Source organism: Cygnus olor, chromosome 26 (assembly GCF_009769625.2).
Source record: "Cygnus olor isolate bCygOlo1 chromosome 26, bCygOlo1.pri.v2, whole genome shotgun sequence".
In the NCBI taxonomy this organism is placed as follows: Eukaryota; Metazoa; Chordata; class Aves; order Anseriformes; family Anatidae; genus Cygnus; species Cygnus olor.
In genome coordinates, this window is record NC_049194.1 from 5,245,613 (window position 1) to 5,260,036 (window position 14,424).

Here is a 14,424-nt window from a genome sequence, read left to right on the forward strand (position 1 = left end):
AATACAGGATGGCATCCATGTACTTTTGAACTACCCTGCTTTAAATGGTGAGGCTGTTTAAATCTGCCATTTATGCAGTCTGGTTGATAAATTTCTCAAATTGAAGAGGTGTTGGAGTTGTCTGAATTTTTGTGTAAGTTTAACCTCACCTGGAAGGTACAAGAAAGGCTTTTAGTGAGCAGTTTGAAATATCCTGGCCTTAGGGGCTAGTAGAAAATGAAGCTTCAAAGTTGCTTTTATGCTGTATTCCACGGACTTGGTTAAAGTCGAATTAAATGATGATTAATGACTTTGCAATTAAAACACTTATGACTTGAAAAGTGATACATGAAATATTGGGGGTATAGGTAAAGATATTGTAATATTTTAAATTTGTGTTATTAAAAAAAGGAACTTGAAACACTAGTGTATGATCTTGGGGGGTAGACTTGGGAGGTGGGGCAGAATAAGGGAAGAGGTTGGGGCTTAATGTTCTTTCCTTTGTGGCCACATGTTTGAAACACATTATACTAGGTAATGCAATGCAAAAGGATGACTTGTACTTACCTTCCTTTTCCCACTGACTGTAGCCTGGAGCAGGGTGAGCATTTTTCCCCAGCTAGCTGGTAACAAAGTTGTTTTCTTTCTTTTTTTAAATTTGGCTTTGTATGATATGAGTACTTACACCTAGCTCTCTTAGAAGACTAAATCAGGAAACGCAGGGATCTGTATTAGTGCAAAATATAAGAACAAAATTTTTAATTGTGTAAAATATTTGTTCAGGAGGAACAAGAGGCAGCTAGACGTCGTCAGCAACGAGAAAATAAGAGCAACACAACTACTCCAACGAAGGTTCAAGAAAACAAGGTGACTGTCCAGCATTTTTGTAGAGTAAATGTGTTTTCTCTTGAGCTTTAAATGAATTCATAATCTGTCAGAAAAAGCCTGATTCTGTTGGAAGACTGTGTTTGTTCCGAGTATATAAACCGGTATTGCTGTTGCTGTGGACAAAAATATGGTTGAGTGACACTTGGGAATTGCACCAATAATTCTGGAAAAAAAGTATTGCGAGATGAATAGAAGAGTTGGTTGACCACCCTCGCACTGGCTTGCAGAGCTTTCCCTGAGTCATAAGCCCTTGAATGGAATTCAGAGAGTGCTGAGTCTCTTGCAAAGACTTACTTCCTTTCTCCTTCAGTTGCATGACACTATTAGAGATGCAGCAACTGTTCATGCACAAAAATATAAAGCATTGAATGTACTCTGACTTTTTAATTAAATTTAGTTGAAGAATATAGTCAATAAAGAAGGTATAATCAGCTTTTCTTAGACAACAGTTAGACTTCTTTCTCTGTAATGAGTAGGTCCAGAAAGGAATTAGCACAACTTGAGTGCTGGGGACAGCTCTAATCCCAAGCAAGTCTATTTCATTGGCAAGTTATTTAACTGCAGTGCATCGGTTTGCTTTAATAACTTCGTTTAATAGTTTTATAAGTGCATGCTTAAAGTGAAGGCTGTGTATGTAGGTAGAAAAGACTAAAGGGCTTTCGGCTTTTAAAAAATCTCTTAGGATTCTGGTGCTGAAGAAGAAAAAGCTGGGGCAAATTCTGTTAAAAAGCCATCTCCCTCTAAAGCACGGAAGAAAAAGCTAAGTAAAAAAGGAAGGAAAATGGCAGGCAGGAAACGAGGACGTCCCAAGAAAATGAACACTGCAAATACAGAGCGCAAGACTAAGAAGAACCAAACCGCACTAGAACTCCTGCATGCTCAAACTGTTTCACAGACATCTTCATCCTCTCCTCAGGGTGAGTTCAAAGCAGGCGTTAAGAGAAGCCCTTCTCTGCCATGTGAGCATAGACAAGGATCTGAGGCTCTGAATGAATGCACAGAGGTCATTCTTCCTTTAGTGCTGGGTTTAGTTTGGTTTTGTGCTGTAACTTCTTCCTTACCACCAAAGCAAAGTGCTCCTGGAGGGGGGTGGTGCGCCTCTGTGAGGTGAAGGTGATTGAAACTGTCTGTAGGTATTTGACCAGGAGCTGGAGCTGTGCTGTGGTTGACAGCTTGTCTCTGTGGCTGCTCTTCTAAAGATAATCTGTAGATGCCTGTCCAAACACAAGTTGTTGCAGTGTGTTTCTCTAGCAAAGTTACTGGATCTCTCATTGTAAATGACATGCCTTTGAATAGTAAAGCCTTCTGTGCCCTTGCCAGAAACAATGAAAGGTTATCTTTTTGTCTCTCTTCAGATGCATACAAGTCACCTCATAGTCCATATTACCAACTACCTCCTAAAGTGCAACGGCATTCATCTAACCAGCTACTGGTGACACCTACCCCACCTGCACTACAGAAGCTGCTAGGTATGGCTGTAATATCATCACAGTGTTTGAGATGAGGATTTTTCCTTTGACATTTCTAAGTATATGCTAAACTGAGTGGCTGTTAATAGACAGCCACGGTGGAAAGCTGCATATTGAACAGGACAGGGGGCCAACTTGCTGCAGAAGTTGATGTCTTGGTCTGTGTTTGTTCTTGACATTATTTAGCTCTCATTTGGCACAAATAGAAAGAAATGGATTTAGCAGGAATCCAAAATAACTTTAAATGGAAATTGCTAGTCAGAAATAACTTCATTTTAAATGAAACGATTCTTTTATTCTTAAGTGATACAGTCTTGGACGACAACACTCCATTTTCCCTGTGAAACTCACAGCAAAATCAAACAGTAATGAGATTCTGTCTGAGTTTGTTTTTGGGTCACAAAGGTGGTGTGATTGGAAAATATTTTCTATATACAAGAGCTGATTTAAAGAAAACCATGGGCGTCGTTCCCCCTCGATCCTTTCTACTGTAATGTTTCTTTCTGTTGTACAGACCTAAGGCACCTGTGATGTCCTTAACTTCTGCTCTCTTCCTGTAGTGTGTTATGGTTGTGAGTGACTTCTTATTGTAGAAAAAGAGAGAGAAAAGGAGTGAGTTGGGTGTTTCCTGGGGAGCGGTGGGGGGAATGACACTTGTCTGGAGGAAACCTTGCTGCAACAGTCTGTGTAATGTCTGTTGCATGTTTTGGTTGCCTGCGATTGCAGCAGACTGGACTTAGTCATGTGGTTGGCTTCATGATGAAAGGACCCCAGGAGGGCTGGGGAGAAAGAAGGTGTTGCATAATAGGAGTAAAAGGAGTGTGAGGATGAGGAGCAAGTAATCCCTGGAGAGAGAACGAACGTGGGCATGGAGCTCGTCATCTCTGTGGGGGCAGGAGGAATACGGCAAGCCCCGTCTTAGGATGCTGGGAGAACGAGTGCTGTGAGCTCAGTGCCCCTTTCGGCTGTTACAGCTAGTCTTGTATTGCTTTTACTGACAGTGCATTAAAAACTGTTCAACTCCTCTTTCATCGTGCAAGCGCAGCATTAGCACCTGTCATCTTCCTCATTTTAGAGTGCAGCGTCATGACTTTCACTGGATTTCCTATTAAAGCTATCTAATGGATGCAAGAGTTCAGCTTGCACCAGAAGACTTTTTCAGCATGGTTTAAATTGATCCTTAATAGCTTAGTCTGCCTGAGAATCCAAACAAAAAGGAAGTGAGAGCAAGGGTGGGAGGTCAAGGGAGCAAGCAGACTTAAATAGGAGCATTGCACTTTCTCTCACTTGAAATATCATCTCCTTGTTTCTTTTGCAGACTCTTTTAAGATCCAGTACATGCAGTTCATGGCATACATGAAAACTCCTCAGTATAAAGCAAGTCTGCAACAGTTACTGGAGCAGGAAAAGGTAGGTGTCTTTTGTCGTTTCTAAACAAAATTGCCAGCCCACCAGATACCTTAGCTGTGGGGGAAAAAAAGACGGAGATTGGAATTGTGTACACTTGAACACCAGTACTGCACCAGGCCAATTATAGAGACTATACCAAAGTAATAATTAGACTGAATGACTGTATGTGGGGATTTTATTGCTAACTTGGTCAGTCTTTACGTGCTTGAATTTCCTATCTGCAGACTGGGAAAACGTACCATCTCTCTTCCCTATGGTGCCCCCCCCAACCTGAGAGCGCTCACTTCAGTGTTTTTGTTTTTTCTTCTATTTTGACATGAAGCTGTGTGCATAAATGCAGGAAGCTGGTGTCTTGAACCCTGTCCTTTTCTCCTATTTGGGATTGGCAGCTGCTTTTCTTCTCTAAATGTCTCATGGGTCACAGGAACAAGAGGTGGTGGTCAACTTTTCCAGCAGTATGCACTGTCTGAATATGTTCCTGCCCTCCCCTTAGATGAGCTTCCCTGCGTGGATGCATCCTGTGATTTGCCAGTAGAACTGCTCCGAGATAATTAAATTGTGCTTAATCTAGCTAAAGGTTGTAGCAGCTCTGTATAAGGGCTACCTTAAAAAAAAAAAAGGGGGGGGGGGGGGGGGGAAACTGCAAACTAATTCTCTGGAGTTAAATTTTCTTGTTTTTGACAGCTTTGTCTTTTCCCACTATAGGAAAGCCTAAAACAAAATCTGAATACTCTAGCATCAACATGGTTCATTAAACTTGCAACAAATTGAAGTATGGGATTAAAAAATAAATCTGTCATATAAATGACTTAAGGATGCTACAGTCCATTTATCAGTGTTGATAGTCTTAACATGCTAAGATTACATGGGTGGACAAAGCGTAAATTTATGAAAATGTGAGTTGAAGTACATGGAAAGGCAAAGAAAATGCTGCAGCTGTGAAGTGTGTGGTGTTTTTCTTTGCTGTGGAGCCATCTCTCCAGCAGAGGGAGGAGATTTACTGCCTAAACACCTTTTCTTCTTGTATTGCCTTACCTCAGTTTTAATTGCTTGATAAATTAGTCATGATGAAAAAGAATATGCTTGCTACATGTGTGGAGGAACATTTCCCCATAGAGCTCAACTATAACCTTTAACATCTGGCCAATTCCTGCTTTTGGTAGCTCCTATGGAAGATTTCCTTGCCTGTGAAGGCTTTCTGAAAGTGCTAGCATAAAGCTGATTTGTTTTGTGGGATTTTCCATAATGGGAACTCTTTTTCCAGATGAGAAAGGTTAACTTGTGCTACCTCATTCATTACTGAGAATGGGCTGATGCTGGTGTGCTGTTCATGCAGTCTTTTTTTCTTATGGTTGTTCCCATTTATTTTCATAGTCAAACAGCACTTTGAATTTCCTTTTTTTTTCCCTGAAGTAACATATTTTTTACTTCTTCTGTGCTTGTTGTCAGAAAAGTCAGCATAAATTTGACTTAGCTTCTTGCACAGAAAATAGAATGAGGAATGATGGTGCACAAATATTGTGCTGTATGCTGGAAGCATAACTCGAGTGTGGAGAAGCAATCAGCTCATATTGGTGTCTGACAGCTGTTTCATACCTTGACATTGAAATGAGAAATTCAGTGTGAAAAGATTTTTCTTTAATGGAGTGTTACACTGAGCAAGGCTAGTTAAACTGCACAAAAGCAGAAGCAGAACTTTTCTGGATGAGGTGCTGTTGTATATGCTGTTTAATAACTCCCTCTAATTGAGGTGTTTGTTTTAAGTACAATAAAAATGTTTTGATAATGCAGTTTTAAAATAAGATGCTGTGAGCTGCTAGTTCACTTAGAGTACCCTTAGGTGGAGCTGTCAGCTCCTCCACTGCTTGTAAAGGATGAATGAAATGGCTGATGTTGAAAGCATAAACCACTTTTTCAGCATCACCTGTGGCAGGCAGTTTAGCTTTGCAGTGACTCAACTGTTTTCCCAAGTCATTGGCGTGAATGGCAATATGAGCTGTGCACCAGGGCCACTGTGTTTTTCACATGTACTGGACCTGCCAGCACTGCAGCTTCACTTCATTAATGGACTGTTTGGAAGATCAACGCATTTATTTTGCCCTTGTCCTCAGCTTTCTCTGGGGTGACAGCTCAGTTTCTGCATGATTCCTGTTTGATTTCAGCAGCAAAAGTTGGAGAAAAGTGTAATCTCCAGAACTCTTTATTCTCCCTTCACTCATCTTCCAGTTTGGAACTGAAAAACTGAGACTCCTCAGCCAGTCCAGTTCTTGCACTTTGCTGCACGCATGGTGCGTGACCATGAAATGAGTAAGCAAGTATCTAGTTAAGGAATGTAATGGGCAGGAAATGTTCTGCCAGTGGAAGGGTTGGGTGGCCTGCCGAAGTAATTTTGGCATTAGAAGTACAAGTGGTTTGGCTTATTTATGACTTTCCTCCCACGTCCCCCACAGTGTATTTTCATTTACTGAGTGTCTTCCATGAGACATGAGTATTGTGTAGGAAAATTCTCAACTGGGGCTCTGGAGATTCAGATTCTGTTCCCGTTTTAGTAACAGATATCATACAGATGATCTTTTCCAGTTCCATTTCTGCTCTGTAGGATGTAATTATTACTACTTCTTTACAATGTACTAGGAGGATAAGAATGAATTTAAGACTGTCCAGATTATATCTTACCATATAGCAGAAGAAACTACCCCAAAGCTCTTTTCAACCTACTGAGCTTCACCAAAGTGTTGAATACTAATAAATACAGTCTCATAGAAGTCTGGGACAGAGCTGGATTTTTTCATAGGTTTCTACTCTGAGCACAGTCACACACAACTTGCTGTACAAACTAGATGTAAACATCTTACCAAGAGGGATTGTGCTGTAGTTGATGCTATATATTCTCTTCCCTCTTCCAGGAGAAGAATGCACAGCTACTGGGAACAGCACAGCAGTTATTCACCCACTGCCAGGCACAGAAAGAGGAAATCAAACGTCTTTTTCAACAGAAACTTGATGAGGTAGCAACCCTGGTCTGGTGGAAGTGTGTGCTTGTTCATCATCTGCAAGCAAATGCTTTTGATTAAAAATGAGCACGTCTAACGTCTAGAGTAGTCTCAAAGTAGTCTCCTTTTTGCACTAGATCATGTTAAATCACATGGAATCTTCCAATATTTGATTAGGTTTGATTTTCGTTGTTAAAATTGTGTGATACTGTATCCAAGGGAAGGGGGTGACAGATCACAGCACTGTGGTATTTTAGTAAAGGATACACCCACAGCTAGTTGAACAAACTCTGTATTACAAATACAAGTTTGGAAGCATAGAAGGAAACATGGTAGCTCTACAAAAATAGAGTTGTTCTGGCTGGCAAGAAACTAAATGTCAGTCTTAGAGTTAAATTGCTGGAACAGCAGCTCCGAATAAGGTACTTCTGTCCTTTTTCCCTATCCCCTAGTGATGACAAAGTGCTTTGGAGAATGCGGGGGGCTTCCTGGAAGCTGCAGAAGTTCTGCAGTCTTACCTTGTGACACTTCTATGTGACAGTTGTCTGGAATTAGTATGTCAAGACCTTACTGAATGATCTCTTTCCCTTTCACCCTCCATGTTGTAGTTGGGCGTTAAGGCTCTGACATACAATGACCTGATTCAGGCTCAGAAGGAAATCTCTGCTCACAATCAGCAACTGAAAGAACAGACAAAACAGCTGGAGAAGGATAACAGCGAACTCAGGAACCAGAGCTTACAGCTGGTGCGTACAGTGCTTTTATTTGAGTAGCAGAGTGATGCTCCCGTCTGTGTAAGGAGGACAGATCATGAGCTGAGGGCTGCCCCCCTCTCTAGGTATCTTAATGAATAATAGTAATAATAAAAAAAACAACCTCCAGCTGCTATAGCTTCTCTGTAACTGAGAAGAATGACTGGAAAAGAATGCAGGTGGTACTTCTTCTTGGAAACTTTTTTTTTTACTCGTAACCAGATGCTGAGGTAGCAGTTTGGTGGCCTCATCTGTGTCCCTTAAACAGCTGCACAGCTGTATGTGGGCTTGTCACTTTATCTGGATCTCTGGCAAAAAAAGTGTGTACAGCACTTGCTGTGTAGTACCCATAACTCTTATGTTTTTCATCTCAGTAACTCAAACTGTTAAGTTTAGGCAAGGGAATCGAAGTTGTTAGGCTGGGTACTAACGGTGTATTAAGAAGGAACCAGGCCACCTCCTCCCCCATTAGACAGGGACTACAGGACCCTTTTGTGGTGGTATTTTGCTTAAGCTGAGAGGAGTTTTCAACAGGATAAGAAGCTGCTTGCAGATATCCAGACGAAAGGTGCATGCCTTTCACCTTGTACCTTGAGTGGTGTGAAAAGTTGAAAGTTGTCTTTTGATCTGTTTATCTCATGTCTTTGCAGCTTAAAGCACGCTGTGAAGAACTGAAGCTGGATTGGTCAACATTGTCACTGGAGAACTTGCTGAAAGAGAAGCAGGCGCTGAAGAATCAGATTTCTGAGAAACAAAAGCACTGTTTGGAACTGCAGGTACAGAGCAAGAAACAACTCTAGAGTCACCAACTCAGGGTAGCTCCTGGACAAGGGGCCATTTCAGAATACCTGACTAAATAGGATACTAAGGGATAAGCTGGGTGGCTGTTTTTTCCGGAGATCAATCCTTTTGTTGGGGGAGGGCAGTGTCTGTTAGTAAGCTTGAAGAATAAGAATGTAGATGACTTTTAAACAAAGCAGATGCTATGACCTGATTCCCTGGTAATGCTGTGGAAGAAGGAATCATGATTTATCATTAAACATTATTTAAAAAGCATGACTGGCTTTAAAAAAAAAAAAGTCTTGCTTGTTAGCATAATATGTGGCTTCATGGTAATGTCTTCTGTGTGCTCTGAAGTCTCAATTCAGGAATCATATCCCACAGAATGACACCACAGTGAAAGAAATGAAACTCCTGTGACTGAAGAACTTTTCCTTCCTTGTGAAGGTAGTTTTAAAGCTAATCCAGCCTTTTTGCTGGATGCCTAGGCAGGGAGTGACCTTTTCCCTCAATGACTGACAACATTGAGTTACTCCGTATTCTCTATAGACATTGAGGATATTTTACATTTTATTCCAAAATGTAAAAGGTGTTTTCTAAGCGTGTGAGCCATTCCCTTTCCCTGTACCTTTTGGTCTCAAACTTGTAATAGCACATTGAAATTTGTTCCTCAAATTGTGGGTCGCTTGTTTTGCATTATTACCAGAAATGGGGTCACTTGTTCTGATAAGTATATCGAGGCAAAACTCCTTGATGTGATAGAATTGTTAAGTGTGGTCTTTAATCATTGTCCTCCTCTTCATTTAAAGATCAGCATTGTGGAACTTGAGAAAAGTCAAAGACAGCAGGAGCTAATGCAGCTGAAATCATACACGCCGTCTGATGAGTCACTGTCAGTACAGCTACGCAATAAAAACCATTTGAGCCGTGATCCTGAGGCTGATCACGGCAGGTTCCAACTGGAGCTTGAATGCTCTAAATTTCCGATGCCCCACATCAATGGCATGAGCCCTGAACTGTCCATGAATGGCCATGCTACTCCCTATGAAATCCATAACACTTTTAGCAGGCCGTCCTCCAAGCAGAACACCCCTCAGTACACAACTTCTCACCTGGACCAAGAAATAGTACCTTGTACCCCAAACCACAGCAGCAGACAGAAGGCAGACAAGATGACGAGCTTGTCCTTACCTGACTATACCAGGTTTTCCCCAGCTAAAATAGCACTAAGGAGACACTTGAATCAAGACCATGCAGTCAATGGAAAAGCAACAACTAATGAGATACAGAGGTGAGAGTGATCATTTCCTAGGTTGGGAATGGAGGGGTTTGTTTATTTTAATAAGTGTTTTATTTGTATTGTGGAAAAATGTTTTTAAAAGTGGAGTTTTACGTACTTAAAAGTTTTGTTTCAGCGAAACCTGCAGTGCTAGCTGATCAGGTAAACAAGGTGGTATGGTACCTGGAGTTTGGTATGGGAATTCCTGGCAAAACAAAAGTAGTTAGATTTGTATTCTAATGATCCTACATCTCTGTTCTAGAGCTGACCACGTCAAAGAGAATGGCCTTACGTATCCAAGCCCTGGTATTTCAAATGGCATAAAGCTGAGTCCTCAGGAAACTCGGCCCTCTTCCCCAGCGGCCTTACCAATTGCAGGCGAGAAGGTAAAAGATTTGCTTTTGCTTGAATTCAGAGACTTTACACCTTGCAGAACAAAAAGAGTTGGCCAGACTAGGAGAAGCAGACGTGCTTGGTCAGCTTGGCATGGAAAATAATATAAATTACAGTAGGTGTGGTGCAATAAAAAAGAGGAACTGGCTAGAGGAAGAGAGAATACGGTGCTCATGAAAGGCACGCTTACCTTTTGAGTCACTGGCTTGCATGTGAACTGTGCCAGTAATGCAGTAGGACTTCTTTTTGATCTAGTGTGAGTGTACTTTGACTTGAAAACTAGACTGTCTTTTGTATTAAAAAAAATAAAGTTGTCCACATTGGTCCTGCCATGAATCCTATTGGTGCTCATTTCAGAGCAAGCAGGTGCCCTCCCACGGGAGGTTACCATGGAAAAATTTCTGGCTACTCCATCTTCTGTGTACAGAGGACCTCAAGATACAGATTCTGTTAGATGAGTGTTTTTCAGAGTTGTAACAAAGACACTAGGAAATGAGCTCACCTCAGACATCTTTTTCCTTATGCTTAGGGGCAGTAGTAGCTTTAATTTATGTATTTCTGTGCTGTTGGATGTTGCTGTCCCAGTAGACTGACGTTGGTAACAAAGCTGCTCCGTGCATGCCCTGTCTTTGCTATATAGTCGTCACTCTTAATCATGTAATTCTCAACAGGGGGGAATAAAAAAGGACAAAATCTAAATGAGCAAGTTACCGTTAGTTTAGGATGTCTTTTCAGTAATAGCTTGCAGTTGAGAACGTTACTTTCTCTTTTGCATTTGCAGGGTTTAAGAGAGAGAACCTCTGTGAGTAATGGAGAAACTATCACCAGCCTACCTATCAGTATTCCTCTCAGCACAGTGCAGCCCAATAAACTCCCTGTTAGTATCCCTCTGGCCAGCGTAGTCCTACCTAGCCGTGTTGAGAAGGTGGTGAGTAAGGGATCATCAATGCTTTCCATGCCTAACTAAAATCACATTGGCCAGTAATGGGGTGCTGTGCACCAGAATCCATAGTGGGCTGCTAACCTTGAATGTCCAGTGCTTCGGGGGAGGCTGCTGTTGGGATGCATCCTCTTGTCCCTTAGTCGTGCTCTAGATTTTTGCTCCTGTGTCTGTGGTGGTGTTTCAGCCAGAAAGGAAAATAAAGTGAATGCCTCGAAAGGTCATAGTCTGAATGTTTGGCTTGGTGGAAAAGGTGCAGCATCTGAAAGTTTATGGCACTGGGAGCCAAGGATCCCATATGTCAACTTGTTCTTAGCCCTTGCTTTGTTGCATTACCCTGGGAGACAAATTCTGTCTCAGCTTGGTCATGGATAAATTGTTGATCTTTGTGTCCTAACTGTGTGGGATGAACCTGAGCAGTACCTTTAGGTTGTAATTGCTACTGTGAGAGTGACTGCTCTGTAGCTGACTTCTCAGGTATTTAGTAGAGAACCTTTGGGGCCATCTCTTTGAAATCCTGATAAGCTCTTGCTACTTTCAGTGGCAGAGGAGTTTCAAAATGACTGGTCCAGTTTCTCACAAACATTTGTAATTGTTTATTCAGCCTATCATTTCACAACTGTTGTGCCTGCTTTCAGGAAAACACCACCCTCAGACATTGTACCAGAGAACATAGTCTAATGTGTTTCATGTTCAGTTCGGGGTAGTTTGGAGCTTTGTGTGTATAGGCTTGGGGACGTGATACAACCATTTGTTTTCTTTCTGCCTGTAAAACAGTGGGCTGAGGCATTTGCTCTTTGATCACAGTGCAGTTCTGCGTCTAAACCTTCTGGAAAAATGAGTCCATTCTCTAATTAGATGGTATCAAGCGCGTGCTAGATACTATCACAGTGTAATCACTACTCAGTTTTGTCCCCTATGCTGATCTATGTTTTTTGAAAACTAGATAAATCTAAGACATTTAGGAATTAGAACCACTAATTTCTAATCTAGTAATGCATATGAATTTTGTTCTAACTAGTGACTTTTGAGTATACTTCTTGTACTAATATGCCTCTTTCTGTCCCCACAGAGAAGCACACCTAGCCCGGTTCATCAGAGCAGAGACTCATCAACACTTGAAAAGCAGATTGGTGCTAGTTCTCATAATGGTGTAAGCAATGCTGCTGGAAACAAGCCACTGGCTTTGGCTACCTCAGGTAACAGCCTCATCTATGTGAAGGTGTGCTGTCTCATCTTGACAGCACCCGCAAATGCACGCGTCTGAGTTTTTTCTGGGCGCTTTTCAGGTCATTCAGAACAGTAGAGTGCTAGGTAAATGTATGTTTTGTAATGAGAGCAAAGAATCAGAGGTGGTGATGTTCTGAGACTGTCAAAACTGTGCCTACAGCTTGGATACATTTTAGTACAGAGTATTAGCTTGATGTGTTTTTATCTGAACTGCAGCACCTTGCAGTTTAAGTAGTTGGTTTTGTAAACTCTTCTAAGTGGATTAAGATATTCCTATCTCTACAGCGTTGCAAACCAGCAAAATGTTTTCCATACTATGAACTGATCTGGCTTTAAAAATTCTATTTTGCAGGATGGTGGAGTTTTTTTTAATAGCAGAATTAATTTATTTAAGCAAGTCACAATGGTGTCTCATGAGCATTTGTAAAGGCACGAGTATCTGGGTAGGAAGAAAGGTCAATAAGGGAGAGGGTAGGGGTACCGTTAAGTACAGACATTGCTTCTGAACTCACTCATCTGTTGAAATTGTGGCTTTTAGCTGTTCAGAATATGGAATGTTGTGGACCGAGAAAAGTAGGTTCTGGTATACAGAAGCTGTTCTACAGCTGATCCCTCATCAGAGTGCATTTGTTCTTAATGTTTATCACCTTGAGGGGCTTCTGTTGTTTCTAGCATCTGTTTTGCAAAGAAGGGCTTGGCTGCAATTTTCTATAAAACCAAATAAATGTTAAAAAATAATTTAAAAAAATGTAAAACAATACTGTGTTCCCTTCTACCCCTTTAATTTAGGCAGCCCAGAGGCAAGGCCTTACTAGAGCACTAAACCCATTTATGATATGCCATGACAAATACTTAATCCCCTTTCCAAGCTTCTTCCCACGTGGCATTCTTCTGCCACAATTTCTTTGAAGATACCCTGTCACTTCCTAAGCCACAGCCTTTTGTCTAATTTTGAGTAGGAGGTGGGCTGTATAGATGACAGTCCCTTCATTTTTTTGAGGAAGAAATGGACTGAAATTGCTGATCTCATTTCCTTGATGATAGGAAGGAGTTGAGAGTAGAGGAGCCCTGATCTCAGAAGGTGTAGAAATTCAAAAAACTTTCACGAGTTCCATTTAAATACTGTATGGAGCACAGGATATCTCCATATAACACATGAATTTTCCTGAATTGGGAAAAGAATAATGAAAATAATTAACACCTAACTGGAACCATCAGCACACAGAGCCATCTTCTCAACTGCACAATGTAAAAAGCAGCTGCGCAGTTTCCCATGTAGTACACGGCTGCTGGCTGAGCGAACACGGGTAGAGCTGAATCTACTCCCAGCCATCCCAGAAATCTAGCACTGTGAACTATCACTCAGCAGAAGCAATGATGTATACTTTCCCTTTCAACAGGTTTTTCTTACTCTTCTGGCTCCGTGGCAGTCAATGGAAATCTTACAAACAGCCCAGCCCATCTTAACCATAGTGTTGATCAGGCAGCTCTGGACGACTCTGGGAGTCTGTTTAACTCAGTAGGGTCTCGGAGTTCCACTCCACAACATCCTTTGCTAATGATGCAGTCAAGGAACTCTGGGCAAAACTCCCCTGCTCACCAGCACTCAACAAGCCCCAGGTTAAATGGCACCTCCCAGAGCCTGGTAGGGGTATTGCAATATGCAGATGCTCAGAAGATGTTTGCCGAAGGAACAAAGGGGGATCTTCAGTCTGATGCAGCGTTTTCAGATCCTGAGAACGAGGCCAAGAGAAGAATCATCTTTACAATCTCTCCTAATACAGGACATGTAAAACAATCCCCTTCCAACAAGCACAGTCCTCTGCCCGCGAGCGCTCGGCTGGACTGCGGCCAAGCACACGCGCAGGATGGGAAGAAGCGAGGCCGGCGGAAGAGATCCTCTACTGGGAATCTCAGCGGGAACTCCGGGGTCTCCCCTAAACGTAAATCCTTACCCACTATGTCTGGACTCTTTACTCAACCATCAGGTTCACCGCTCAATATCAACTCCATGGTAAGGGCAAAAATGAAGAGCTCAAGCAAAAGAGAAGGGCCTGGGAAATCTCTTTGAATTAGAAATAAGCTTCTACTGCTTTATTATTTGGCATACCCTCAGGTTGTCACAGTGTTAGTAGCTAGAACTGGAGTATAGACCCTTTGTGGAAATGGCCCATCTGGGAGGCAAGAGAATTGCTGAAAGCTGGTGAACTATTTTAGAATAGGTAGAACACCTCAGAGTTTTTTCTGTCAGAGCATTAAAAATTAAAAACAATTTATTCTCTTTTGACAAAGAGCTTGTTTTTGCAGTGAA

General features: G+C 41.7%; 1 protein-coding gene across 17 annotated transcripts in view; it reads left to right on the forward strand.

The window, feature by feature from the left end:
- Positions 1-14,424, forward strand: part of DOT1L (DOT1 like histone lysine methyltransferase) — a 70,759-nt gene that overhangs the window by 45,567 nt on the left and 10,768 nt on the right. For 12 of the 17 annotated variants that reach the window (XR_005814768.1, XM_040537937.1, XM_040537933.1 and 9 more), the window contains exons 13-24: positions 763-846; positions 1,550-1,784; positions 2,223-2,336; positions 3,655-3,746; positions 6,653-6,754; positions 7,348-7,485; positions 8,142-8,267; positions 9,081-9,562; positions 9,813-9,936; positions 10,725-10,871; positions 11,956-12,082; positions 13,514-14,127. Coding sequence is in view for 16 of the 17 variants with exons in the window: in XM_040537937.1 (XP_040393871.1) it covers positions 763-846; positions 1,550-1,784; positions 2,223-2,336; positions 3,655-3,746; positions 6,653-6,754; positions 7,348-7,485; positions 8,142-8,267; positions 9,081-9,562; positions 9,813-9,936; positions 10,725-10,871; positions 11,956-12,082; positions 13,514-14,127 (2,385 nt within the window). In the remaining variant the exon portion in view is untranslated. The remainder of the gene's footprint in view (positions 1-762; positions 847-1,549; positions 1,785-2,222; positions 2,337-3,654; positions 3,747-6,652; positions 6,755-7,347; positions 7,486-8,141; positions 8,268-9,080; positions 9,563-9,812; positions 9,937-10,724; positions 10,872-11,955; positions 12,083-13,513; positions 14,128-14,424) is intronic. The other 5 variants (XM_040537947.1, XM_040537940.1, XM_040537939.1 and 2 more) reach the window with 1 other exon arrangement.